This window comes from Saccoglossus kowalevskii, chromosome 10 (genome assembly GCF_978046115.1).
Source record: "Saccoglossus kowalevskii chromosome 10, keSacKowa6.1, whole genome shotgun sequence".
NCBI lineage: Eukaryota > Metazoa > Hemichordata > Enteropneusta > Harrimaniidae > Saccoglossus > Saccoglossus kowalevskii.
The window spans coordinates 34,357,095-34,382,370 of record NC_140650.1 but is presented as its reverse complement, the minus strand read 5'-3'; the positions used below and the strand labels follow the sequence as shown (position 1 = coordinate 34,382,370).

At 34.6% G+C, this 25,276-nt stretch overlaps 1 protein-coding gene across 2 annotated transcripts; it reads left to right on the top strand.

The window, feature by feature from the left end:
* The first annotated feature begins 91 nt into the window (after positions 1 to 91).
* Positions 92 to 21,983, top strand: LOC100375761 (F-box and leucine-rich repeat protein 13-like). Of its 2 annotated transcripts, none has more exons than XM_085504551.1 (11): positions 92 to 171; positions 3,261 to 3,364; positions 3,789 to 4,119; positions 5,385 to 5,656; positions 6,827 to 6,909; positions 9,024 to 9,072; positions 11,219 to 11,452; positions 12,571 to 12,795; positions 15,913 to 16,068; positions 16,360 to 16,542; positions 19,477 to 21,983. In XM_085504551.1, the coding sequence occupies exons 3-11, from the start codon at positions 3,819 to 3,821 to the stop codon at positions 19,603 to 19,605; spliced, it is 1,632 nt and encodes a 543-aa protein (XP_085360677.1). In that variant the 5' UTR covers positions 92 to 171; positions 3,261 to 3,364; positions 3,789 to 3,818; the 3' UTR covers positions 19,606 to 21,983. The 2 variants fall into 2 exon arrangements, with proteins under 2 accessions (XP_085360677.1, XP_085360678.1); XM_085504552.1 differs by having other exon boundaries at positions 98 to 203.
* The last annotated feature ends 3,293 nt before the right edge of the window (positions 21,984 to 25,276 follow it).

Below are 25,276 nucleotides of genomic sequence, written 5' to 3'. Positions count from 1 at the left end.
TGACATTCGTTTATGACATCAGATCATACATAGTAATTACTCGGTTTACAATTCAATTAAAAATCAAGATAACTCCTTTTTAAATAATGGTATAACCCACTTCCAAGATGGTGGCTGACAATGTAAATCCGTGAAGTACCTGAACTGAAGCTGAAATCGGAAGATTCCAACGTGAGTAAACGGAATATTTATGCAACTTTCAGGTAAATTTGGTATCCAAGCGACTTCTATTCAAAAAGAATAATTTAAAGATTGAGTCCTGAATTGAATAATAGCCCCGCCTACACCAAAATTGTTTGTCCTTGTCATTTAATGACTGGGTGACTCAGATCGCTAAAGATAGCGTATTTCTTGCTGGCTGTATAAAACTGGTATGCATATTGTGGGCGGGGCACTTGTACGAGGCAGGCGAACAGACTCATTCAGACTTAAAATATCAGGTACTTATCAAGGGGTTAATTGTGAACCGGGAGGGGGGGAGATTCTGGGAGAATTTTTTGTTTGTTTTGTTTTTTTGGCAAATATTTTATTCATTCATGTATCCAAACTCTTTTACTACATGTATATGCAGTCATGGTTTCCCGACAACCAAAACTGCCAACCCACCAAATATGGACCCCCTAAGTTGTTCACTTTCAGCCTGAATCGACCAAACATCAAACCAAGTTGGATTTTAAGGTAGCAGGATAGTTTTCTTGCATGAAAAATGTAAACACCTATAATCGGAATAAATTTTACAAGAAACCATACAATCTATATATGTTTAGAAAGCTCTTGACTTGTATTTTCCTACTATTAATATTTTGTGAACATTGTGTTTGTTTTAGCGTCACGTGACTCTGAAAATCAGCGGGGCTGATAATTTAACTAACGTGAATAAAATTTCAATTGTCATCTCTACAGTCATTCATGCGATCAAAAACTTTACACTGTTTTGAAGCAAAGGTCATGAAGTTTAAATCCGTATTTCTATTTTTTGCATTAAGTTTTTTTTTCTTTCCGAAAATCACAAATTTCAAGCACGTTTTTTGGTGTTAAAGTTAGAGTATACTGGTGGTTTGCGCGAGGTTTGTGAAAAAACGCAATAGAATTTTGCAAATATGTAAATACGGATATGAAGCCAACATATCCAAGAGTAAGAAAAGTTAAAAGGCGACATCGTAGCGCTATTCACTGAAACGCCATTTAAAATTAGGTCAACGGTAATTGCCAAAAACCGAACACCGAGAAATCGGCACTTTTATGATTTCAAACTTCAATCAACGTTAACTCCCGTTTTAGGAGCAAAATTTACATGGGCTAATTGTAAATGAAATGCTTTGAAAGTTGTTTTCAGGAAAAATCATGAACCGACATTTATATCTGTGATATTTTTTGGCCGTTTTCTTTCACGCTATGGAGTTTTGTGATGGTCTGTGCTGATAACGAACGGTGACGTCATTTATTAAAGCTTGGATTATGCAAAGTGGGCGGTTCTGTTTGTTCGCTTTCTTTTTCTTGGAAATTTTCGCGTGCTTACTATCTCGTCCATAATTAGTGAATGACAACTAAACTAAAGAATTACTGATAACCCTCTCCTTCTTTGCATATTTTGCACATTAATGAAGGAAGCTGCCCTGTTTTTTAATTGGTGTGAATAGAATAATTGTAAAATGTGACCCAGTGATGTATGCCGGCATGTAGCATTTCCTGTGCTATTAAAAATCAAATCCCGCAAAACAGAGTTTTACCGTCGCAGTAACCTCCGGTCTTATACTTGTAGATGAATCTCTTCAAAATTTAATTGTAACCGGACTCACTGTTATCATCTATAAAAACTACCTAGATTTTAGATGATACTTTTATTTTTTACCGAAGTCGTACGAAAAAGTCAACCCTTGCCTTGCGTGAAACACTGGCCCACTATCCGATGTCAAGACGTCGGCCCCGGGGGGGGGGGGTCACGCTACTATTTCGTTGCCGTGCATTTTGTTCGCATGAGCACATTAGATAAAACAACCAAGTATTTATCAGACAGATTTATTACATGTAACATAATTTACGAATTTAGAAAAACCTAAGCATGCAAGTATGCCTACTTGGTGAAAACTCCTCTGAAAAATGGATTATATAAACCAGGTCCAAGCATATTCTTATCATTGATCAACCTTTACATGTAGTTTGCGGCCTGTTATCAGAATTTTCATGCAATGCATAGCCACCACAGATGACCGTATTTTATTGTTTGCAACCATATTTTGTAAAAGGGAGCCCCCTCCCAATGTAACTGCATTACTTCTGGACTAAGAAAGTAACCCCGTGGTCAGACACCTTTCAATGACAAAGCCAAGAAAAATATTACAGAAATTTATTGTAAGTTTTTATTCTGTTAACATATAATTACATTGAAGTGGTACATTCATGTACTTTTTTGTTTATTCAAAATTTGTTGTTCAAAAGCGATTGTTTTGTCTTTGCTGTACTTCCTGTCTAGAAAGGCAGCAGTGCACACATCTTATCAGCTGTGTGTAAACTACAAACAGATATCTTATCAGTTGTTTGTAAATAGCAAATAAAGAAAGTGGCTCAACTTAAAACTATTTACCCTCAGTTCAGTTATGTTTGTAAACCATGCATATTAATGAGATGCACTAGTTTGGTGTACACTGGATAAACAAAAACTTGGCCATTTGTTTGCACACAAGAAAAAAATCAGTTTACTTGTACAAGATATTTTTTTTCAATAAAATAATAACATCAATGTATGTAGCATGCCTTAGGGAGCTATTCGTGTGATTTTCAAAAAAAATGTGAAAAGTGCCCAAAAAACTATTCTGCTACCTTTAGCACAATTTTGCTCACCAAATCAAATAAAGGGATCCTTGTCGTTAACAATGAGCAAAATTTTCTCTTGAAACAGAATAAGTGTTGGGCAGCTGAAATCTAGGACCCTCAAAATATTCATCAAACTCATGAAATAGATTCTTAGTGGTATATGTAGAACACCTTGTGAATTTAAATGCATTTTACTTACAGCAGTGTGTGCCCACATAACTTTCTTACCGGTAATTTTATTTTTAAATTTATAAACAAACTCTGCAAATGAATCTTATAAATTTGCAAGATTTTTCCACCAAACTTCATGTATTAATAGATGTACAAACAATACGGAACATGGAAATAACTCTGCACGAAAATAGTTGAAAAGTTATATTGAAACATACATGTAAGTTCATTTCATAAAAGTATCTTTTTAACATGTTTTTTTTTCCCTTTTGCAGAATAACTTTATAAATTTAATACCGAGATATGTCAGAAGCTAAGAAAGCACTAGAAGGCATGATGTGATATTTAAAATTATCATGTACATAAATGCTGAAATAAGGTCAGAATATTGATTCAAATAAATTAGTGTACAATGCTGATAATACTTCAAATAAATGACAAAATACTTATAATAATGATGTATTAAAATCATTCATACCTTAAAATTCTAGTTTGCTATTAATTCCGAAAATTGCCACGTGCAATGAAAATGGCAATACTATTATTAATCATTTTACTAATTCAAGCTAAATATTTATCAACTCATATGACAGTTACACTTTGATTACCATATACATTAATATTGGTAGAATGTAAGTGGTATCGACCAAGCTAATCCACGTTGAATTTGAATGGTGACTTCAAATGAAAACAATTGAGTTTATAAATATCAAGTACAAACATGGCTTTGTTGATTGCAGTGTAGATTTGATACATGTATGTATTAAATATAAATCTATTTAATTTTCCATCAACCATACCAGAATAAAAAGATCCTAGACGCATTAATTAAGATGGTAAAGAAACTTTCTGACCTGTGCTTGGAATGTGTTGGAACAAATCTGGACACAATCAGTCGTGTGGGGAATTTCCTTCCAACAATATACAAAGAATTGTTATTGGAACGCCTGGCTTGCCATGATAGACTCACCCCAGATTATCTAAGACATATCAGTTATCATCTGTTTTCACCAGCATTGACCAGGATATGTTTTTACAAATGCCAGCAAGTCACAGACGATGTACTCAGAAATATTGAAAAGTCCTCTTGTAAATTGCAGTCAATTACAGTACATGGGTGCAATGAAATTTCAGGTGAGTAAATTGTGAATCAGAAAACATTTTGTAGAAGTGAAATATTCAAGGTCACTGTGACTATCACAAGATTCTTAGGCGCTCATAGTGACTATTGCAAGAATCTTAGGGGTTCACAGTGACTATTGCAAGAATCTTAGGGGTTCACAGTGACTATTGCAAGAATCTTAGGGGCTCACAGTTACTTTTGCAAGAGTCTTAGGGGTTCACAGTGACTATTGCAAGAATCTTAGGGGTTCACAGTGACTATTGCAAGAATCTTAGGGGCTCACAGTTACTTTTGCAAGAGTCTTAAGGGTTCACAGTGACTATCACAAGAATCTTAGGGGCTCACAGTGACTATTGCAGGAATCTTAGGGGCTCACAGTGACTATTTAAAGAATCTTAGGGGCTCACAGTGACCATTGAAAGAATCTTAGTGGCTCATAGTGACCATTGAAACAATTTTAGGGGCTCACGGTGGCTATTGCAAGAATCTTAGGGGCTCACAGTGACTATTGCAGGAATCGTAGGGGCTCACAGTGACTATTACAAGAATCTTAGGGGCTCATAGTGACTATTGCAAGAATCTTAGGGGCTCACATTGACTATTGCAAAAATCTTAGGGGCTCAAAGTGACTATTTAAAGAATCTTAAGGGCTCACATTGACTATTGCAAGAATCTTAGGGGCTCACAGTGACCATTGAAAGAATCTTAGGGGCTCAAAGTGACTATTTAAAGAATCTTAGGGCTCATAGTGACTATTGGAAGAATCTTAGGGGTTCACAGTGACTATTGAAAGAATCTTAGGGGCTCACAGTGACTATTGCAAGAATCTTAGGGGCTCACAGTGACTATTGCAAGAATCTTAGGGGCTCAAAGTGACTATTTAAAGAATCTTAGGGGCTCATAGTGACTATTGGAAGAATCTTAGGGGTTCACAGTGACCATTGAAAGAATCTTAGGGGCTCACAGTGACCATTGAAAAAATTTTAGGGGCTCACGGTGGCTATTGCAAGAATCTTAGGGGCTCACAGTGACCATTGAAAGAATCTTAGTGGCTCATAGTGACCATTGAAAAAATCTTAGGGGCTCACAGTGACTATTGCAAGAATCTTAGGGGTTCAAAGTGACTATTTAAAGAATCTTAGGGGCTCATAGTGACTATTGGAAGAATCTTAGGGGTTCACAGTGACTATTGCAAGAATCTTAGGGGCTCACAGAATTGTTTTCATCCTGTATGCATTGATAAAAACAAGTGGTTCAACCTTTTTATTATTTCCAGATGTTGGAATAAAGTCACTTGTATCAAATCAAGATGAGCTGCACACTTTAGAGTTAAGAAAGCTTCCCCATCTAACCTTCCAAGGACTTCAGCATGTGTCATCTCCTGTCTTGCTGCATGTAGATTTGAGACAGTGTGCAAAACTAGAGAATGATGGAGTTCAAATCTTGGTAACAAACAATCCAACGATTAGAACATTGTTAATTCCATTCTGTGGTAAACTCTGTGATGAAATTGTAATACATATTGCGCAGACACTACTGTCAAACTTGGTGAGTTCAACATAATATCTTTACATGCAGGTGAATGGTTACCAAAATTCAGTGAGCTAATTAATCATCAACTCTGACAAGAGAAAGTACCCAAAATGGTAAAAAAAAATGTTCCCAATTTGGCTACATTGTCTATATTTCAGAAATTCAATTTAACACCCTCTGTCAAGCTAAATGTATAGGTCTATTAGGATATCTGGAAAAGTGTGATATAAAGTCAAAATTTGCTCATCATGTATTCTTATGCTTTCACTATTTACACTACCGGTAGTAATTTTTTGATAGATTTGGAGGGCAACATTCTTGAATAAGTGCTTGTCATGGATGAATGAGTAAGTTATTAATGCAACATGTATGCAGAGTTCTACCATTGACAGTGCAGGAACTGTTTTATGATGGAAATTTAAAAATATTCAAATTCCATCAAGAACTAGCCCAACACAATAAACCAACTTCTAAATATCGATTTAAGAATTTTACTTAATGCTATAATGTACCTGTACAGGCATTGTAATTCATCCTGCAAACAGTTGCTGTTTCGAGACCACTCTGTAGTAGGATGTTGACTTGTTTCGAGACCACTCTGTAGTAGGATGTTGACTTGTTTCGAGACCACTCTGTAGTAGGATGTTGACTTGTTTCGAGACCACTCTGTAGTAGGATGTTGACTTGTTTCGAGACCACTCTGTAGTAGGATGTTGACTTGTTTCGAGACCACTCTGTAGTAGGACGTTGACTTGTTTCGAGACCACTCTGTAGTAGGACGTTGACTTGTTTCGAGACCACTCTGTAGTAGGACGTTGACTTGTTTCGAGACCACTCTGTAGTAGGATGTTGACTTGTTTCGAGACCACTCTGTAGTAGGATGTTGACTTGTTTCGAGACCACTCTGTAGTAGGATGTTGACTTGTTTCGAGACCACTCTGTAGTAGGACGTTGACTTGTTTCGAGACCACTCTGTAGTAGGACGTTGACTTGTTTCGAGACCACTCTGTAGTAGGATGTTGACTTGTTTCGAGACCACTCTGTAGTAGGATGTTGACTTGTTTCGAGACCACTCTGTAGTAGGATGTTGACTTGTTTCGAGACCACTCTGTAGTAGGATGTTGACTTGTTTCGAGACCACTCTGTAGTAGGATGTTGACTTTAATCTTGCATTATTTATTTCAGGAAATTCTTGATATTGGTGGTTTATATGATCTTGGTGATGGTAGCGTAAGTGTCCTTGCACAGAAATGTCATAATCTGAAAAAGTAAGAACCTTAGTATTTGCATTAAACAATCCCAAGTGACAAATTATAATATAGTATATTAATATTACACATCTGTTACCGTAACGCCATAAATTTTGCGGTATTGTACTGTGTATTTGCATCCTACTAAATTAGAAAATACGTACCCTAAATATAGAATGACAACGCACATAAGCATCCTCTAATAATACAAACAAATATGCAGCCCCAAGCACGAAGTTTGACTGGACCCCACACAGAGAAGTTTGCTAAATTTGTGAGGTCTCGTAATGACAATAGAAATTATGTTTTGGTTATTTTTGACTCCCATGTGCGAAGCACACAATGGGAGTCTTAGACTGGCGCAGTCGGGGCGATTAATTTGTTTTTGTAGTTTATATAAAATAAAAAAATTCGCGAAATGGAGGTGTTAGCACAAAATCCCCTGTAACTGCGAAATCACCCCGACTGGTTTATTCTGCATGGCCCTCTATCGACACTGCAGGAACCCGTCGATTTTTCAATGGGTAATTATGTTAATGAGTGTTCTAATTGACAATCATCTAAGTCAATCACAACGTCTCTTCAACTGACCTCTGACCGAGAAGACGTCGGCTGATCGTAGCAGCCGTTTTTTTTAATTCTACAACTACTACGAGTTACTTTTTAAGTCTATTTACGACGACTACGACAAACTCAAATTTCAACGTGCAGCCATGTTGGGTCTGCAATGTGACCTTTACCATGTTGACCTCATTATGCACGTATTTCCGCGCCCACCTCATTATTATATGTGCATCATGAATATTTAATAGTAATGAATTTCCAGCAGAATAAACCAGTCGGGGTGATTTCGCGCTAACACTTCATTTCGCGAATTTTTTTATTTTATTTAAACTAAAAAAAAAAAAAAACTAATCATCCCGACTCCGCCAGTCTATGGGAGTCTTTGCAGTTAGTGTGTCTGTATGTGTGTCTGTCTTTTCCACCGATATCCCAAAAACTATGCATTGATTTTTGATGAAACTTGGTACATAGATGCTCTGGGCCAATGCGCAGATTTGATTAGGTTTTGGTAAAAATCCATGCATATTAATTACCTAATTTGCATAATAATTAGCTGATTTGTAGCTGTTCCATGACTGTTCCACTGATATCTAAAGAACCACTCATTGGATTTTGATGAAACTTGGCACATACAGTATGTACTCTGAACTAATGCGCAGATTTGATTAGTTTTGGGTAAAAATCAGTGCATATTAATTACCTTATTTGCATAATGATTTATCAATTTTCGGCCTTTCCACTGATATCTCAAGTACTAATCATCACATTTCAATAAAACTTGGTACACACATGTCATAGGACACTGCACAGACCTGATAGTTTTTAGGGTAATATCAGTACATATTAATTACCTAATTTGCATAATTAATTAATTTTCAGCTTTTAATATTTTAATATATTAATATTTAAGTGGTAATTTAAGTAGTAATCACATTTCTTACTTAATGACTATGCAGAGACCTGATTAGTTTGTGCATATTAATCTCCTTATTAGCATAATTAGTTAATTTTCAGCTTTTCGCCTGATATCTCAAGTACTATACACATTTTAATGAGACTTGCGACAGATCTTCTCGGACTATGCAGAGACCTGATTAGTATTGGAGTAAATAATTGTGCATATTAATTACCTAATTAACATAAGTAATTCACAATTTTTGGGTTCTATTTTCAATGAAATTTGGTACTTAGATATTACATTATGCAGACTTTATTAGTTTTACATTGCACAGACCTTATTAGTTTTACACTCAAATCTGTTCATATTAGTTATAATATCTCAAGTACAAGTAATTTTGAATTAATTTTTAATGTGTCTCCAATACATACGGGAGTTCTTTCTAAGCCTTCTTTGATTTTGTATTAGAATGTGTAAAAACCAGCCCTTCTTTCACTAGCTGTGCTCGTCTATTTTCCAATGTAACCACCTATTGGAAGAATTATCTACATCACTGTATTTATTTATCAAAATAGAAGTTTTTGAAGGTTGTAATGTACCCATGATAAGTGTAAAATTTTGTACATCATTCTTACTCTAATATTTATTCCCAATAAATTTGATCTTTCAGATTAGTTCTTCATGGTTGTAGCAGAGTCACCAAAGAAGGTCTTAAACAAGTAAGCATGATTCATTTTCACAGTTCTATGTGTGATGTATGTATGCTCTAAGCTAAGTATATTTAAAGTGCATAATATTTGTATGCCATCTACAGCACAGCTGTCACATAGGCTTTGACTTATTAGACTTCAGGTTCATATAAACAGCTGTCACATAGGCTTTGACTTATTAGACTTCAGGTTCATATAAACAGCTGTCACATAGGCTTTGACTTATTAGACTTCAGGTTCATATAAACAGCTGTCACATAGGCTTTGACTTATTAGACTTCAGGTTCATATAAACAGCTGTCACATAGGCTTTGGCTTATTAGACTTCAGGTTCATATAAACAGCTGTCACATAGGCTTTGGCTTATTAGACTTCAGGTTCATATAAACAGCTGTCACATAGGCTTTGACTTATTAGACTTCAGGTTCATATAAACAGCTGTCACATAGGCTTTGGCTTATTAGACTTCAGGTTCATATAAACAGCTGTCACATAGGCTTTGGCTTATTAGACTTCAGGTTCATATAAACAGCTGTCACATAGGCTTTGGCTTATTAGACTTCAGGTTCATATAAACAGCTGTCACATAGGCTTTGACTTATTAGACTTCAGGTTCATATAAACAGTTTAGCTTCATTTCAGTTTGTCTTTGCTTTGCTTCGCTTCAGTGTTGCGTCAGCATCACTTGCAGCGCCATTATACGCTGAAGTTTTTGTGATCAAAATATGTTTTTAATGAACACAACTACATTGCGTAGCAGCAAATGATCACGGTTGCGCAATCCGGTCATGCTGCGTTTCACAATTGTTAGTTATCACTCAGCAGTGATTATAATAACGTACAAAAAATAAATTTGTTGAATTGTTATGAAATACAAATAAAATTCAACTTAGTTTCATCGTAAGCAAATGATTCCGGTCTCGTATAAACGCTCGATGCTGTAGGGTATCCGCCATGTCCTTTCACTTGCATGAGTTGACCTAAATCGCTAATTAACCAATCAAAATGCTGGATGATGCCAACGTGTTCAGATTACCATAGCTTATTTAAATATGTTAATGTTATTGAATGCAACGCGGAAGAGATTTGTCTGTGTTGTATAATCTTTTGGCTTGGATTTTGATGGGAAAATGGCATGATTTTTTTTTTTTAAATCAAAAATTAATTGTTTCAAAAGATAAACTGAGCATTAAAAGAATAATTTAACATTTTTTACAGTGATAACATTCTTACCCATTCACGCTAGTCACAATAAATATACTCTTGAATAAAAACTTAAATAGACTATTTCAGGTGTCAGGAAAGATTGAAATGTCTGAAAAATTATGCCAAAATATTTAAAATAAAACTTTAAAAACTGCTGAAATTTTTTTTCAAAAACCCAAACTGCAGTTTAATGGCGCAGGGCAAATTTACGGCAGAATCCAGGAGTATGAACTTGTATGATTTGCGAAGGCAACTTAAACTGTGACTACTAGTAGTGTCATACTACTAGTAGATTTGAAGTGTCGTTCAGAATTTAAATTAATATAGATTTAATTTCCTTCTTAGTGTTTCTTTGGAATAAAAATGAGGATGTGGAAAAAACCTCATCAGCTTTAATTAGGAAATATGTAACTGATTTATGGCAATATAGAAAAGAAATGATGAATGTAATTTAAAGATATGTATTACTGTTTTCATGGTGCCGACACAAAGGTTGAATGAACATTATAACAATCTCAGTATTAACCAATATCAAAACATGTTTTGTTGGGTGAAGTGAAACTATAAATTGGTCGCTTATGACAACATTAATGTAAGTTTAAAATGAGCTTGAAGTGAGGAATGGCATCTAACTTATTTTGCCTGCATTGAACAAAATTGGTCATGAATGAATCAGACCAATTCAGTGATAAGTCATTGGTGGTTATTTGAAAGGAAACATTGTATTTTTATGGTGTCGATAGGCAGGTAAAAATTAAAAGTTTTGAGACACACATTTTTAGAAAGTGTTCAGAACTGGGAAACTTGAATCTCTGAGAATTGATTATTAAAATAGATGTGCTATGATTCCTAATTTTATAGGGTAAAATTTCTACATCTGACAGTACCACTTAAAGCCCAACAACTATCAAGTAAGATTTGTAATTGAAATATGCCTATGTGTTTTCAGATTGGAAGTAATTGCAAATATCTTCAAAACCTAGACCTAGCATACTGTTACAAAGTGAGCTCCACTGCAGATTGTGAAGGTTTGTTACATTTACCAAGCAGTCTAGAAGACCTTTCATTATGTGGAATACAAGTCAACGGTCAACATCTTCCGGATATCCTGTGTAGACTGGTACACTTACAAAGTGTCAAACTCTGTGGGATAAGTACTCTGAGTGATGAAAACATGGAAAAGGTGAGACAGCAGCCACTTGTCTGAATTACTGTAAAGGGGTTAATTATTCACTGGGTTTTAATTTTGCCTATTTTGCTGACTGGAAAATGCGCTAAATTAAAACCCAGTGAATATGTAAAATTTAGCATAGAACACATTATCTAAATGATAAACCGTGAATTTAAAACCCACTGAATATGCCTGAAATGGCAAATCAGCAAAATTTAAACCCAGTGAAAACTAGTCATTTTACAGTATTAGTGAAAAGTGTAATGAATAAAAGCATGAAACTGGTATAAAGGCTGGCTCGTTCACAGTCCGAATAATCAAAGACCAATCTTGATACAATTTGTTGGAACTTATCAATGTAGTTTGTACAGCCTTGTATTCTTCTGTAAGATTCATCTGATAAGAAAAAAGCTGTACCTTCAACATATGAGTTTTGAGTAAATAATTTAATAATTTTTACACTGTACAATTCAAAACTAAATAATAAGAAATGCTCTGTGCTTGTAATGCACAAGTTCTTAGTAAATAAATACTAAAACGCCATACTTGCAACATAAGAGTTATAAGTAAATCATATAATACTGGCACAAGGTTAAAACTAAATATATAAAAAATAGGTTGTCATTGCAACACAAGAGCTATTAGTTAATATAAATGAAATAACTGAATATAATATGAGGGTATTATGAGGATACCTCAAAGTATGCACGAAGACAGTACATCGAATAGGGATTTATAAAATAATGATAATAAATTTGTATTAAGTGATGCTCACTGCATCACACACCATTTTAGAATACATGAAAACAAATCACATTAACCAACAAATTAACTGTTTTATAAAAAAGAAATTCAAAATACTTAAAAAATAACTTTACCATTAAAATCGAAATTAAATGAAAAACTGTTTTCTAAACAGATGATTTTTCAGATTTCTCTTTGATTGACTGATGAATGGAGGGTTGAAGTTCATTTCCCAAAAGGACGGCATAATTGCTAAAAAAACAAAACAATTATATGTTTTTGAATCTTGTCTTTTCAATAACATATATATTTATTATATTATTCATATGTATTTATTATATTATTCATATGTATTTATTATATTATTCATATGTATTTTTCCCCAGATATTCAGTTCATTAGGTCCACAGCTAGATCTGGTAGATCTAAACTGTTGTGGTGGTGTTGTCACCGATTCTATTCTCCGTTCTATGGTCAATCACTGTAAAAATTTACAATCCTTGGCTTTGTCATTTTGTACAAAAGTTAGTGGTGAGACCCTGTATCCATTGTTAGAAGACAGGAAGAGAGCTGAAAATATTACAACACTGGTATTAAGTGCCTGTATGTCGGTAAGTCGTAACTATTTGATACATTGTTAGGGAGATGAAATCAGACTAGACTAGAAAGTCAAAGTAAATAACATAGTATGTCAGGTTTTCTATGTTCAAATCAAATTACCCAGATTATGATTAAGGTATAGATGCATGTTCGTGGGCACTCGAAGTGAATTTTTTTTTTTTTTTTGCTTTTCTTACCCAGTCTTGGCTAGATAGTGTTGAAATTTCGGAGCATTTTCAATGCTGGAACATGCCCAAAAATGGATTTTAAAATATAGGGAATCAAGGCACACGTATGTGATTAAATGTCCCGAAAGTTTGTTTACGTTGCTCTTTGATTGACAAGTCACTGTTGATGTTATATGCAAATGAGTTGCTGGCCTCAGTTATGGTGCGGCGATGTGTAACTTCCTGTCCGCGACCCTGTTTAACTTACCTCAAGCGCTACCAACTAGTCTTGCAAACTACAGAAAAGACAAGACGTAGACGCTTCCAGCATGCAAGCGGAATACAAAAAACATACAGTTGTAAATGATAAGTAAACTTTTTCACCCTTATCTCGCAACATGTCGACAACTTCTAGCCTGGCAGCTTCCAGTGGAATACTGTTAAATATTGTTTTTCACGCATTTTTTTCTCCGAAGGCATTATAAATCTGACTAATTTTACATTTGTTGTTTTGCTGTAACGATCACCGTGCTGATAGCATTGCGATGTAGTAGTGGATAAACATCATTCAGACCATTGTTGTGCTGTCATCGATAACTAACTTTTCAGTGGCAAAATACACAAACGTGAAACGCTCGGTTACTTAAAAATAAAAAATACCCCGCTAATTACAGAAACATCGGCAACGAGATGCTGTTTTTAAACACTGTGGGAAAAATCACGCACTCTGCGATGCCATCTTGGTTACCTTAATCGGAAACCCCCTTGTCAGCTAGCATGCATCTGTAGCGATGTCGCAAAGTACGTTGTACTGCTGTGTTCGGCGACCTCTGGTACTATGGCACTCTATGAATGAGGTATTTCCAGAGGTCAGAGTTCGTTATAACTTTTATCGACCCTCCGCGTCTGCTCGTAGTTGAATGAAACCTGTTTCGATTTACAATAGTTGTCTTCCATTTCGACTTTTTCTCACCGGCGTTTGAACGATTGAGTACAAAAACTGTGAATAACCATTGTGTCGCAAAATATTACGGCCCATTTCAACCTAGCCGTCTAACTTCACACGATCCATTTCACCGGAGATCCTGAAAAACTGGGTCATACGGAGTATTTGTTAAAGGTTTGGGGAAAGGTAAATTTAGACTCAACCCACCCAATGGGGATTGCTATGTTTGTATAACTGTATGAATATCTCATCGGCTTTACGTAATCCATTGTGCCCCTCTCTAAGTGGAAAAGATAACACGACACCATGACAGTTTTCACGCAAGGTTTTGACTCCGCGGACAATTTTACGTTCGTTTCCCTAGTATTCTAAATATTTTTATTTTATTTTTTTATCTGACGATTGAACATCAGCAAGCGTCGGTGTATGATAGATTTTGGCATGTCGTCGTGATGCAATAGCCATTTTTGTGGACGATTAACGTCACTTTCATAAAACAGCCATTATCTCCGTTCGTGTTTTCTGGTTGGTCAGAGAGATTGAAAATTAATTAGCTCCCACAGTTTTTGTCAGTTTGTCTTGACATTTTCACACTATTTTGACAACGTCTCTACGAACAAAAGGACGTCTGGGCTTATTTTTAAAGCTTTGCATTCTCGGACAATGACATTCGAAGTGTGAAATACTGACCGGGATTGACTATACTGCACACATCCTGCTTGACAACTTTGTAATATGAAATATGAAAACAAAACATACTAAATATACGCCTGGACGCCCATTTGTTAATAAACAACTGATAAACGTTGTGTGAAAGTTTCACTCAAAATAAACAAGAATTGTGTGAGCTATTTAGATTTGAACTTCCATGGTAAACTGAAAAACACAAGTGGAGATAATGGCTAATTTGCATAACCATTCACTCATTAAGAAGTTTGCTAATGCTCATAATTAAAATGGCTGTAACAGTTCCAAATTGAAACCTATTATCGTTTTGTAAAAAGTTAAACATAGTGCATAATATGGAGACCCCGTCATTACTTTTTTTTCACCATTGATTATTTATGTACAGCCTTGCTAAGATTGCACTTTGCTGATTGACTGTTTTTGACTTTTGCAAATTAGTAAATTGAACTACATGTATATGCTTACCATAGATATCCAAATGTTTTATTATGTGTGACTATTTGGGTCAAGTATTTAATGAATTTGATAAAGAAACTTAAAAAGAGGCAACACATAGCTTTGTTTAATCTTTATAAATGTAAATAATCAAGTGTCTTGAGTGTATATCATTCTCATCATGATGATGAAAGATACTATGGATAAGATAAGCAATGAATCAAGTGCAAAGGAAAGAGTCTCTGGAAGAACTGGTTCATCAGTCTGTTTGCCAGGTTCATCAGTCTGTTTGCCAGGTTCATCAGTCTGTTTGCCAGGTTCATCAGTCTGTTTGCCAGGTTCATCAGTCTGTTTGCTAGGTTCATCAGTCTGTTTGCTAGGTTCATCAGTCTGTTTGCTAGGTTCATCAGTCTGTTTGCCAGGTTCATCAGTCTGTTTGCTAGGTTCATCAGTCTGTTTGCTAGGTTCATCAGTCTGTTTGCCAGGTTCATCAGTCTGTTTGCTAGGTTCATCAGTCTGTTTGCTAGGTTCATCAGTCTGTTTGCCGGGTTCATCAGTCTGTTTGCCGGGTTCATCAGTCTGTTTGCTAGATTCATCAGTCTGTTTGCTAGGTTCATCAGTCTGTTTGCTAGGTTCATCAGTCTGTTTGCTATGTTCATCAGATATTCACAAAGCGTGCATTGTATGTGTCTTGCCTTCTTGAGCAGCACCATAATCACTTTTCTGTGAATTCTGTGATGCTATTGGTCAAAACAAGTTGACTTAAAATGGGAACTTGACCACATAGCTTTATACACATTGTCTACGCTTGTATTATAAATATATCATCATATTAATCATGTCATTCTTGGATATGATAAATTTATATATTTTTTATTCTACTCTTTGTTCAGTTTTCTTATGAAGTGTTATTAGCTATGTCCGAATCCTGTCATAATTTGGAACGAGTGGCTTTAGCGGGTGTGGGCTGTGTTGACGATATCCTACTTATGACATTAGCACTACATTGCAGAAAATTGAAAATGGTTAATTTTAAAACCTGTAAGCAGGTAAGTAAACTAATTCATATCTTCTAAAAATATAGTGGAAAATAATATAAAGTTACCATAAAAATATCATCAAATATGCATGAAGCCAGTATACTGATTGTATAACAGGTTGATATTGTCATGTATCTTAAAGTTCACTTTCAATACAGTCAATACATCAGTTAGTCAAATCCATTTCACTGAAGCTATGGTCGATACCAGGGTTGCATTTGTGATTGGGAATAAAGGGTCCTCAGGACCCACTTCTTTCAAAATCAGTAGGTTTTTACAAACTTTTATCGTTAATTTCAGGTGACTGATGCCGGAATCTGTGCTATTGCAAGAAATTGTCCACTGGAAGAGGTGGTCTTATCCGGAATCCATAGCCTGACAGATAAAAGTATTTTGGCTATTGCTAATAGCTGTCCACAGTTGGACTCTCTCTATATGTCAGGATGTGCTTTGATTACTCCAGCTGCAGTCAGGTATTTAGAGGTGAGTTTTCTAATTTATATTCTACTTTCTATGGTTATTACAAATCTGCTGTTTGTTTGTTTTTTGTGTACACTTTACGTTTCTCTATGTTATCATTCACATATAATAGGCATTGAAATTTAAATGCCTCTCGTCCCCATATTTTTGCAATCAGTAAATTTCATTTCAATCCGTTTGGGAATACTTGTATAATTCAGTAATCTAGCTGTTGCCATATTACCGTTAAAGTCCTAATATAAACCGCATACGTAATAGTAACCACACCCCCAATTCCGGCTTCAGGATTGAAGAGTTCTTAACAAAAATTGAAAACCTGAAAAGTACCTATTACTAACCGCACCCCCAATTCAACAAGACCGTGACTGACTTCATTGTTTCAACCAGCTGGTCCAAAATGGCATTGTTCCTAATCCTATTTATTTGTTTCGACAACGTGCCTAAAAATAGTCACACCTATTTATTGTTCAGCGGTGATAGGATGTCAGACACGCAATGAAACTGCTTTTATTCTGGCGGCAACCTCTGTCAATACTCTTTCTGAATACGTCTGTGTTTCGTAAGTTTTCGACAATGAGCTGTTATCACCGTAAAAGTGTTAAATTCTTCTTCAATACTCAGTTTATCTTTCGAAAACAAAAAATTTCTTGATTTACAAAAAAAATCATGTCGTTTTCCCATGGAAATCAAAGCCAAGACATCGCACTACATTATCGGTAAATCTCTTCCGTGTTCACCCTGAGGTCGCTGAACTTTCATTAACATATTTAAATGAGCTATGTAATTTGGACACGTGGGCACCATCCAGCATTTTGATTGGTTAATTAGCGACATGACCTAATCGGTCAATAAAACGTCACGTGTGCATTCAAAAACATGGCCGGTATCGTATCGACCGTTTACATGTGACTGAAATCATTCGTTTACGGTGAAACTACTTGCATTTCATAACAATTCAACGGATTTATTTTTCGTGCGTTATTGTAATCACTAATGAATAATAATTGCCAATTTAAACACTTTGAAAACAAGTAAGTTATTCACTTGTGAACCACAGCATGGCCGGATTGCGCTACCGTTCTGTGATCATTTGCTACTAAGCAGTGCATTCGTGTTTGTTTTTACTTGAAACTTCTGTTAGAATATACTTTTCGTTAACAAGAAAATTAAAAAAAAAATGATTACATTAAATATAGTGAGTATTTTTTTATCATGTGTACAGTTTTTTTTGATTGACTGTAACTGTGACATTTCGTAACGCCTATTTTAGAACCAAAGTAAAGCCTCTCACTCTTCCCTGACGCCTATTCAAGAGATTGTACGGTGTATTGTTTGTTTTGTGCAAGTGTTGTGGGCAAAAAATGACCACGCCCATTTAGTGATTGCAATATGTACGTAATAGAAACCGCACCCCGAACTTCAGCTTTTGATCCCAATTTTTAAATTGATACATTGTAATATAGGTTTATATTATGACTTTAACGGTACCATGCTTTTTTAGAAGCACATAATATTATTTGAACATCCTGGGTCTATTTAAATAAATTTGATTTTTGAATATAAATTAATTGTTGTTGAGAAATTGTTGATGTGTGAACGGTAAAACAGTAAAAGCCAAAAAAACTTGTTTCACATGGTTCTACTAGAGCCAATATAAAGAAATCTTTTGTTGTTTATACATACTTTTATTGGAGGTGCACTTCTAGTACAGCAAATACAATATTTACTCTTTAGAAGCATATACACTTATAGACATAATTAGTCCTCGTTCAGACGCAGTCCGAAAACGGGGACTTATGTTTTGACCTCTGTGTGTCCGTGCGTGCGTGCGTGTGTGTCCGTGCGCCCGGACATGTATCTTAGAAATGCCTGGACCAATCACAAACGAACTTCACACACACATCATACATGATATTATACATATGCACATCAATTTGTTTCACGATCAAAATTCAAGATGGCCGAATGGCGGCCATTTTTGTGCTAAAACAACCTAAAAATCAACCATTTCTCGGCTGTTTACAGATGGATTTTGTTCAAACTTGGTATATACATTAGACATTATGGAACCTTGCTGCAAATAATTTTGTTTTTCAGATAAGATTCAAAATGGCCGACTGGTAGCCATTTTGTATTAATGAATGTGGTTCTCGTGCCATATCTCTGACTTGCTTTCACTGATTATGTTCAAATTTTAATTATTCATTATACATCATGTCATAGATAGACAGATATATTGGTTTGACGATCCTATTCAAAATGACCAAATGGTGGCCTTTTTTGTGCTAAACAATCATCAAATATCAAGCATTTCTGGCATTTATGGATCGATTTCGTTCAAACTTGGTACATGTATTAGACATTACAGGTTCCTGATGCACATCATTTATTTTTTTCTCAGATTGGATTCAAAATGGCTGACTGGCGGCCACTTTGTTTTAATGATTGGGCTTCTAGAGCCATATCTCTTAAATGCTTTGACTTATTATATTTAAATTTTATATATTCGTTATACATCATGTTATATATATACATGTATTCAAAATGGCTGATTTTGAATGCTGTTCCAGAGCAATATCTTCCAATATGGACAAGTACTTGTTTGACAATCAGACACAAATGTCAATCATTTTAATGTTAAACATCATCATAATCATATTCCCGACATGGTTATATTCCAGCTATATTACTATAAACAAAAGTATATATCTTAAAATTGATAACTAACGGGGACTGTGTCATGCATGGCTTGTTATTTTAATGATTATACTATAAATGTAAATTTTGGTTTGTGTTTTTTTATTAGAGATGTGCTTCTAATAGAGTAAATACAGTGTATCACTTCTTATCAGTATGTCATCGCATTGATGAAATTTGAAAGAAAAATTGGCATACGAGTTTCACTGCAGTATATTGTATGTCACTTTGTTTTTTCAGGATGTGTGTATCCAACGTGTGTTCATTGAACATCGGGTTCCTAATGCTGATCCAAACACGGTTATGGCAAAGAATCTAGACACCGGAGAATATGCTAGAATTGACTTTTCAAAATTTACACATCTATAAGGTCATCTCATTTGCTTGCTGAAAATATTAATATCAAATAATAAAACTGGATGAGTAGCTGTACCATTTTAATTATAACATCCACACAGCATCTAGTAGCTGTCACAAGCAAACTATCCAAAAAAATGCGAAAGAAATGCACACATTGCTTTCAATGGAAGGGTACATTTCCATAAAAACAGGTGATTCTATTCAGTGCATTGTTATACATATCATGCGATGATGAATGTATTCTTTAAATGTTTAATTCTGTATAGCCATGCCAACTAAATCCCTCATTAGAGCAGGGATTATAGATACTGACTACCAGTACAAAAGTCATGGTTCAAACCCAGCGTGGCAAACGTTTTTTGTTGGGGAGAAAGATCCCTCATTTAGCTTGAAAATTCTCAGCTTTTTTACCTGGCCAAGCTCATTAGTTCAGAAATGCTTGACACTAACAAGTGGGTGAATTACAAATCTACATGTGCACAAACTAATATATATATGAAACAAACTGTGGTTCTTGCTAGTATGCATATGTGGTGATTACCTGCACATGAAAGCAGCTGTGGCAATTACTAATCTACTGTGTCGGATTACAAATTTGATGTAGAGACAAAAACCAAGGGTGAAGTAAACACACAGCCAGAGCAATGGGTTACGTCACCAAGAGTGGTATAAGTGCAATAAGTGAATCCAATGTCTCAGTTACAGTGTGTATTATAGATGTATATATTTATCATGTTTTGTAACTAATGCTTTGACCCCCTATTAGTATGTACAATTATTATACTATCGCCAAGATATAGTTGTAAGTAATTTTCCAGTACATGTACTGTAAAATCTGTATTAGAAGCCACGACTTCTATTAAAATGGTACAATGCAACAGATAGGATGCGGCTTCTATAAGAGCATCTAGACATATGAGAAACAATGAATTTTTGGTTCTCAAATGTTTAAAAAGAATGGGTGCGACTTCTATTTGGGATGCGGCTTCTAATACAGATTTTATGGTAATTTTTTTTTTAAAAAGGAAGAAATTATGACTATTTGATTCAAAATTGAAGGGCAATGGTAATCATGTTACGTCTGTGCAAGGTTTGTAAACAGTAATGTGTTCTCCCAGTGGCAAACATGAAAGCGAGTTTTAACCTGGTCATGATGTGCACACAATACCAACTTTGATACCTTAAAGTCCTTCTATGTATTACAGGCATCCCAGGAATTTACTAGTTAAAAATTGTTCGTGTCTCTTTTTTTTGTACACATTGACCTGCGCAAACATGTGTTCTATACATGTGTCTCATGCATACGTGGAACTATGATCTCCACCCTTTAACAAAGAAATTGCACAAAAAGACTTAAAAACTATGTGACATAACATTTTTTTAAATGTTCAAAAGATCAATATTTAGTTTAGTCAAATAAAAATAGATCCATTTATTATAATATAAAAATCTATCTCAGATCTATTTTATTGCGATAATGTCTAAATATTCTTAAACAATCTTACACTGTTCAGATTCATAGCAAGGGAAGGTAATAATTTCCTTTATAGAATATTGCATATCAATAAATCTGACGTCTGTCTTCTGTATGTGACAGTCTGACCTGTATATATCTTGAGGAAGAAGTCGACTTGAAATTTGGATGGATGTTAAGATTTTGTTAGTCTACAAATATTTCTTATAAAGTCACAGGTGTACGTAACTGACCTCATTTTAATTAGGTTATGGTCTAGTCACTTGCTTTGGCTTCGACGTGATACTGTATGAAGCAAAGAAATAACTCAAAAAGTATACACATTTGTCGAAAATTTCTTTAATCATGAATGCAGAAATTTTTTTATTCTGTTTTGCCTATTTTTATTTATTTTTTATTTTTTTGTACATCTGACTTTGGGGGAACTTTGTCAGTTCTACTGGGAATGTGTGAATGATGGATGCTCGTCTGATGACAGTGAATATCCTAATGCCATTTGTCTTTAAGTCTCTATCATATGATGTAGTATGATTTCTCAGAAGAAATATCAGAAAGATTTAACAGTGACATTCAATGTCTATAACTGTCACCTTGTACAAACAGTTTGTACATGTGGAAGATCTGTAATTGAATATTTACATTTTATATACACTAATTGTTTTACTTTATCAGATAAAATTTTTAGTAATATATTTCATCTTCTATTTTACTGTGATGTCATGTCAATAATGTATTTTTAACTGACAAAATTAAGTATTTATTTATTAAAATATTGTCAGTGCTTGAGTGAAAATTCTCTGTCGTAAAAAGTATAAAATATAAATAGAGTCATGTGACTGATGTCCAACTTCTATATGTATACAACAAATGTATAACTACTACGACATTAAAAATATTTTCAGAAAACATGAAAGTCAAGTATTTTGTTTATTTAGTAAACTTTGGAATGTTATATATTGATGATCCATTAACAGTTACAGTAGACAGTATGAGGTATTCTCATATGAGGCTGTATGTTTCTGAGTATATACCACATTATTATACATCTGTCACCGTAACGCCATAAGTTAGTGTGCTGTGATTTTGGGGTATTTTACTACTATATAAAGAAATGTGAACTCCAAATATGGAATGATTACTTGCATAAGCGTCCTCTAATAATAAAAACAAACTAGGCTGCCACAAGGCTTTGACCAGACTCCACACAAAGAAGTTCACTGATTCTGTTCTAAACTTTTCGGATTTCAGCATTCCCTTGGTGTATTCTTGGAAGGAAAGGATGTATAATAATAAGGTTATTACGAGAATACCTCAAAGTATGCACTCAGACAGTACATCATCACATCGACCTTCACTGCACTGTGGTCAATACTCTCGTTGTACTGTCTTCGTGCATATTTGTTAAGTGGAGGAAAAAATCATTGCATCATTTGAAATGTATATCGTGTGTCAAAATTCGAACTGATTCATGACTGACTTTGGTTCGTAATAGCTCACACTTCCCTACTGGTAAAACCCTGAATATAATTCAGAATTAAACAGTCAATCTGTTAACATTTCTTGATTTATTCTACTGATATCTATAAACTAAAGGTAATGTGTTAGCGAAATATGGGGATCTTTGTGGATACCCTGTCTGCATGTACATCTGTCCCGCCATTATCTCAAGATCCATTCATTGCATTTCAATGAAATTTGGTACATAGATGCTCAGGAACAATGTGCAGATGTGTTCTGTTTGGGGTAAAAATTTGTGTATATTAATTACCTAATTTGCATAATCAGTCATTTTTTAAAGCTTGATTGATTCTGTTGGATAATGCCCAGACCTGATCAGTTTTGGGTAAAAAAATTGTGCATGTTAATCATCTAATTTGCATAATAATGGGTCAATATTTTGTTATTGTTATAAATTTTCACTTACAAACATTTTGTTAATAAATTTAAAATTCGCTTTTGTTTTGTAGATTGACTGTAAGCTAACTTACCCTCAAGTTTGTTGACAATAATGTAGATGATGTTTATGTTTTTATTTTGGTGACATTTAGTTCATTTCCAAAATAATATATTCCCATTTCATTTATGCTTGCTATATCAACACTGGCCCACAAAAATGTCATTGATTATTATTATGATTATTTGGGTGATTATCAGATGTTTAAATCAAGAAAACTTAACAGACTGACTATATGAAAAAGAATAGTTCATTGTTTCATTCCGGTTTAACTCTGTTTCACTGTAGACAGTAAATTTATTTACATTTGATGTGTATTTCGGTATGGGTGGCCAAAAAGAGGAAACTATAGTTTTGTAATAACAACCAGGGCAGTGAGCAATGATGTCATTTTGAAAAGTTCCAGTATTACTCAATCAGCCAATAGAAACCTCATTTCTGTTTGAAATTGTTAAATTTATAAACATGTATAAAAAATGAAAGGAATGGATTTGTTGTGTTGGCAGTATAGCGTTAATTATTACTTAATGATTACTACTAATATTATTAAAATCAACTAAGCATAAGGGGTCCAGCCACAGGGGCCTGTCAACTGACGGCGAATCACACTTTGTGTACTCTCACTTGAGAGTTGACAAACCCTTGTGGATCCAGCCACTTTCAATGTAAACCTGTGACTGGAACCTTGATATTGCCTACTCCAAAATGTTCTATAATTTAATTATCGCATATTGAAGGTCGGCAGTAATCGTGCCGCGTCCTGTTCGATGTTGTACCCATAGCGACTTATACAACGCGAGTAAAATACATTGTTTGTTTACATGAAATTTACACACGGTCGTTCGGGCATTGTAGTAGATTTTAGAATACGGAAAATTTAGATTTCATTTATACGCTTCCAATCACATTTACGTACACTTTTTTCACAACAATTGTCAAATTTGTGATTTTACTTGGTATTTGGGTTGATTTCAGTTTATTTTCCTATATTTCATAGTCATATCACTGGGTAAAATCCTCTCTCTCTCTGGGTTCTCCACACTTGTCAGAGGGGAAACTCGTCTCGTCTCTCTATCTCGTCCCCTTGAGGTACGGGATCGGGAAAGTCACTTATACTTTACAGTCAAATAAGACACACACAACGAAATACGTTTCAACTCTCGTCTTAGTCGGTCATTCGAGCACTCTATAAGACACGGCGCCCTGGGGAAAAATCCCCAAGACTATCGCAAGGCTGACCCAAGACTCTTTTAGACTGCGTCAACACTCGCCCCAAGGCTCTCCAGGACTGCACTTTAGACTGCGTCCATCGTGGAGTATTCGCCAAGACCGACTCAAACTCTCTTTATTCATTTTCAAAACTCTAACCAATTACAAAACAGTAAAAAGACTCTAGGGCGTAACCTTCAATCATAAAGCCAATCACACTAAGTACTGAATACGTCATAGTAGTATAGTATAGTATATTTTATTTGGCACGAAATAATGCATTGAATTACATTATCAATGGTCAATAAACATACAAAAACAAGTAACAAACATCAATAACAAATAAAACAATAAGTAAGCAAAGAAATATAAAATATTAGTAGTACATGTAATAAGAAACAAAAGTAAAGTTTAGATATTGTTAGACATTATAATTTGATGGACAAATTTTCCGAGACTGTTAACAATGAAACTATCATTTGAGGTAAATATTTTTTTAAGTAAGTTATCCTTGGATAATTCTTGAATTTTTTCATCATAAACCGAAACCATATTTAAAAATTCTAAACGACTATTCTTAATTTCAATATTTTCACAGTCCATGAATGCATGAGTTTCACTGCCAACAGCCCCTAGATCACATAGTGTACAAATTCTTTCTTCTGGAAGTATTCCTTGATATCTCAACTTTTCAATTGGAAGTGAATGAGCTGAAATTCTAAATCTAGTTAAGCTGGTTCGATGTTTTATATTTTTCATAAGATCCAGGTATGGCTCAAATTTGAATGCTAATTTTATTTTGTTGTATGTTCGTAATTTGTTATTTTCTGTTTTTTGTAGACTTTGCAACCACATTTTTTGTACATACAATTGTTTTAACTTTGTTTTAAAATTTGAAATATCAATCCCAGCTACACTAGTTTCAGTAATTTCAAGCAGTTTATTAATAAATGCTGTCCAAGTATTACCGGTGCTATTTTTTTCTTGGTTGAAAGCAGAACACACCAATTCATTACATTTATAATTCTTAAGTCTTTTCCAGA